The sequence below is a fragment of the Morone saxatilis genome, unplaced genomic scaffold (genome assembly GCF_004916995.1).
Source record: "Morone saxatilis isolate NCDOM2014 unplaced genomic scaffold, NCSU_SB_2.0 Contig3, whole genome shotgun sequence".
Taxonomy (NCBI): domain Eukaryota; kingdom Metazoa; phylum Chordata; class Actinopteri; family Moronidae; genus Morone; species Morone saxatilis.
This window is the reverse complement of record NW_023339873.1, coordinates 3726417-3731234: the sequence shown is the minus strand read 5'-3', so window position 1 is coordinate 3731234 and position 4818 is coordinate 3726417. Positions and strand designations below refer to the sequence as shown.

Here is a 4818-nt window from a genome sequence, read left to right as displayed (position 1 = left end):
TTCCTTTTTTTCAAATTAGTTGATTTTATATTTTGACTATTTGTCACAATTATCCAACAATTATTACGTAACAATTTGCTGCCTTGAAGCATAAAGTCTGAAACCACAACAGCAGAACTACAGGAAGGATTTATTGACCAATATATTTATAATCTGCTTTAAACAACCCAAACTGCTGGTTTATTTCTCTGCTTTTAAAAGGAAATATTCTATGTTTAATGTTCAAAATACCCCAAAAACCCCTATAAATAAGAATGATTCATCCTGTCCGACAGACTTTTCTCGCTGTCAGGGTGGAAAAGCCTCTCAGGCAGCGCTCTGATCATCACGTCGCACTGAGGCTCTCCACTGAAAGCCGTACTAATGCCATTATTTTCGGTGAGTTAGCAGCTCTCCTGCGCAGGTTTTTTACCCACTGACATCTTCTAATTTGGTCGAATTAAATCTTTCCACACCAACGTGGAGTAATCCAGCCTGGCAGACGTGACAAATGTAAGTCAACTAATACCTACGCCATTATTTTATAAAAACACAAACATCTGTCTTCTCGACCTGGAAACTGACAGTTTGTGAGTGATCGACCTGCAGGGAGCTTCATGCAACACCGTTCCTGCGACTGACGTTTTCAGCCAGAGAGACGAGAGTGAGAAACTCGCTCTGCTGCTGTAACCGGGCAGAATCTGTGATATCCATCTCTCATCCATCGCCACACTCTCTCTCTCTCTCTCTCCCTTCTCACTTTCACCCTCCTGCTCTCCCTCAACACTCCTTCTTTAATACTGGGCTTTAATACTGCATTACACTCAGAAGTGATCAGATTTTGATACGAAACATGTTTAAAGAGCTTTTCAGACATATAACACGTAACGTTAAACAAAAAGGCTTTTTTGGAAACCTTATAAATGTTCGTTACAGACGCTGAAGAGAGTTCAAAGTAAATATATCGAGGAGCGTTTTCTGTTCTCTCGCAGGCGCCAGCGTCGGGTGTTAAAAAAAACTCTGCTGTTAAAAGACTTAATGACCAATGTGAAAGCGAGGGATGCTCGCCGTCGCTTCTTACAGTGAATCCACTAATACATTTTCACATCAGTGTCACCATTTAGCGTAATTAGGAAGCAAATTCTGCAAATCCAACAAACGTAGAATGACAAGATGTTGACTTGGGACTTTAATTCCCAAGTTTTTTGCTGGAAATTGCAAATGCAGAGAGGCAGTGATTGTGTGATTCTTATTATGGTGTAAAAGAGAAATATAATTAGCACAGACTGAGCTGACGTGAGAAGAATCCACGTTTAAAAAGCCAAAACTAAACGATTAATCCCATTATCGATTAATCTGTCAAATAAAATCCTAAAAGTGACGTCTTTCAAAAGTCTAAAACCCAAACTCTCTTCATAGAAGACAAATAAAACCTGCAATAATTCACCTTTGACAGGCTGGAAGTCGGAAATTTGGGATTACTGGTTAAAGAAATTACTTATTGATATAATTAGTTTCAGCTGTAAAACTCATTGAGTGTTTCCTCTGATAGATTAGAATGAATACATTTATTACAACGCTCTTAATAAGACACTTAATCTGTGTGTTATGTTAATCTGACAGTATTTGTTATAGAAATGCTCCCAGGTTTGATTTTATAAGATTAACATTGTGACTTCTTTACGTAAAAAAGTCACATATGTGCTGTTTTTCCAGGTATTACTCACATCCTTCCTGAAGTCACACTGGTTCAAAGCATTTTCCTGCGTGATACAACCCCCCCTTCCTAAAATATGTTGTTTTCTCATCTGGGAGAAGGTTTACGTGGAAGTTTTAAATGCATTATTTAGGATTCGGGGATTCCTCGGCGAGATGAAGACATCTCTTCGCCCCACACACCGACTGGGTGACTGGGACTTCGCACCGACACGTGCACTGACAGCCAACCTCAGCTGCTCTTACGTAACAACTCCCCCCTCGTTCACAGCTTTCATCCAGGGCCCGACGGGGAGGCTTCTCTCTCTCTTCCTCTCCCTCCCTCTTTCTTCCCCCTCTCTTTCCTTCCTCGCATGCAGCAGCACAGCTCGTGTTTATTTATTTATCGTCACATTTCATCTTTTTCTTCTAAAAGCTCTTCAGCGATGAAATAATGAGACCGGCTCCGTGACCCCCACGGCTAACATTTAACGCCTCAGACATTTTCTTAACAAAACAAAAACCATACAGAGTTTTTAACTGTAATAAATGGAGAATGTTTTGATGTCTGCACTTTTCTGATTACACAGAGGCCCAACGGTCATGAAGCTTCATTTAAACTTAAATGACCAAACAAACTTTCCTCTGAAGGATTTTACCAGCAACATCAGCAGTAATCCGAGGACCGGTAGTCCTTTTATTGTGTGTTGTTGTTTTACCTATTCTCTTCTGGTCCGTGATGTCCAGCTCTGGTTCAGTGTAAGGCTTGAGCTCGTCCTCTTCAAATCCTGCGTTGATCCATCGATCCTTCATGATTTGCTGCAAAAGCAAAAAACGAGACAATTAGAGCCCGACTGAAACTGGATTCTTGAGGCCGATATCGGTATCTTATATTGGCCAGAATACGTTTTTATGTTAACGAATACATGCAGAAACATTTGAATTAAGGCGGCTGATTAAAGCTGGTGTCCATAATGTTTTCTGGTTACTGGACTTTTTAGGTGAATACCGATACCTTTGAGAGGATAAACAACTCAATAAGAACATATCGCCTGAGATAACATTTTTACACAAACATACAAACTATTTTTATAAGGATTCCTCAAATTTGAAAAGAAAAACTAATGTTCTCCGGTGCACAATTAACTACCTAACTAACAGTGACAGAGTCTATGGTCAATTCTTTGCTGCAATGTCATTTTTAAACTCTTAGATAATTAAGCATGAACTCAACCGGTAGAATTATAGTTTAGACTTTAGTTCAGCGTCGGATTTCATGTGTTATCACCCCTCCAACACTTGAAGGATGTATTACATGTGACTAGACTGTACTGAGCTTTAAATTATACTTATAGTAACTGTGGTTAACCAGGGTGAGAAGCACAAGCAGCCCAAGCCGACCAATCACAGGCTTCCTCCGTAACCACCGTAGCTTTGACGTAAAGTTAAATTTATGAAGTTGCAGCAAACGACCTTTTTCAGGAATATCTATTTTAGTATTTCTGTGTGCTTCCAGGGTTCAGTAAAGTATTCCTCTATTTGAATTTAGAGTTAATTTTAAGCATAACATGACAAACAGCAGCACTTTAGAGAAACAGGCAGAGGAGAGAACGGCACATATTGCGTGAGGCATCATTGTGCCATTTCGCAGTAACGTCCATATTGTGCTGCATCTCATTTGTTCGCACCTTTATTTTTAATTTGCAGCTGATCAATTGCTCTCTGGCTAGAGCCAAATTAATTATCACGGATCACGCTCTGATGTAACCGGAGTATTATGCCATAATCATCATGGGGCATCTGAGGCCAACACATGTGACCCTCGCAGTCGAGCCAGCAGCATTGTTTTTATTCACTTACGTTCAGCTCGACATCAAAACAACAAGCAATAAAACTGATTCATTCTCTTGAAAGCACCATAAATCTGCCTTTTAAACCTGCTCCAGTTTCGAGCCAACGCGCCAAAAATACTCTTGAAAAGAACGGATGTTTTATATGTTAATGATATAGTGCTGGGTGTCAGGTGGGGCTGCGTGATTACAGCTAAAACAGATGATCATTAACACTCTTCTGACGGCGTTATCTCCACTCTGATTGATCTGTGGAACAATTCTCTCTCCTCCGCCTTCCTGCTGCTGACATCAAACACGACTATTTTAATCTCAGCTGATGCTCCAAGTGAACCTGAAACGTCTAAATATTTCTACTATTATCAGATTATGAATCGTGGAAAAAAAATGAATGATAGTGATTTGCAGTTTAAAATGTTTAACTTGTATCCGTCAGGACTTTACAACACAATAAGACTTTCAATAGACTTTTTTAAGAGACACTTTATAGCTATTATTAGTTAACTTCACTAACTTTGATTCCTACTACATTTCAGAGGGACATATTTTACTTTTTACTCAATTAAAATCTATTTAACAGCCACAGTTACCTCTTACTCTTTAGTCTGCTTCTAAAATACGACACTAAGCAACATAAATCAGTTAAAATTACATCCACATTGACCAAATACAACATTAAAATGCTGCTCACAGGTTAATGCAATCAATAAGAATAATGTTTGAACGATTATCATTCAAATACGCACGAGGGCCATTTTGCAAGCTTTTACTTTTGATAGTGAAAGTCTTATTTTGTTAATAATACTTTGAATTACTAGTAAAAACGTCTTCCTTTGATTCAGCAGAAACTTTTACATCTTTGTTGAAGTGAAAAAACAACTTAATTCAGTTTTGTTTGCACTTCTGTACAGAAATCATCTATAGTTTAATTTTATTTTGGTTCTGGCTTTGATGTGAGATTTAATCTGCACCGGTCTTGAATAAACCCTCTTTAAAATGAGGTTTAATACTTCACATTAATAACTGTTCTTTCCACTCGGCTCGACTAAAGCTGGTTTTTACGTGCTGCCTTTAACGCTGCACGCTGTCTCAACTTCGTAGACGAAGTCAGGAAAGAAAGACAATTTTGGGTACAAACAGGAGAATGACGATGCATTATTCATGGTTACAACATCAGAAAGAAGGACGAGAGTGTGGGCCGGGCACACACATAAAACAGGACACCGTGGGTGTCAGAGAAGATGATGCAGGAGGGGGGGGGGGAGATGCAGGAACCGAGAAGGGGGGAGGAGGG

At 39.3% G+C, this 4818-nt stretch overlaps 1 protein-coding gene across 3 annotated transcripts in view; it reads right to left on the bottom strand.

Moving 5' to 3' along the window:
- The window catches only part of mark3a (MAP/microtubule affinity-regulating kinase 3a), a gene marked incomplete in the record, with an annotated part of 49852 nt that overhangs the window by 17340 nt on the left and 27694 nt on the right, over positions 1-4818 (bottom strand). For all 3 annotated transcript variants that reach the window (XM_035673394.1, XM_035673395.1, XM_035673396.1), the window contains 1 exon segment: positions 2394-2493. In XM_035673394.1, coding sequence (XP_035529287.1) covers positions 2394-2493 — 100 coding nt within the window.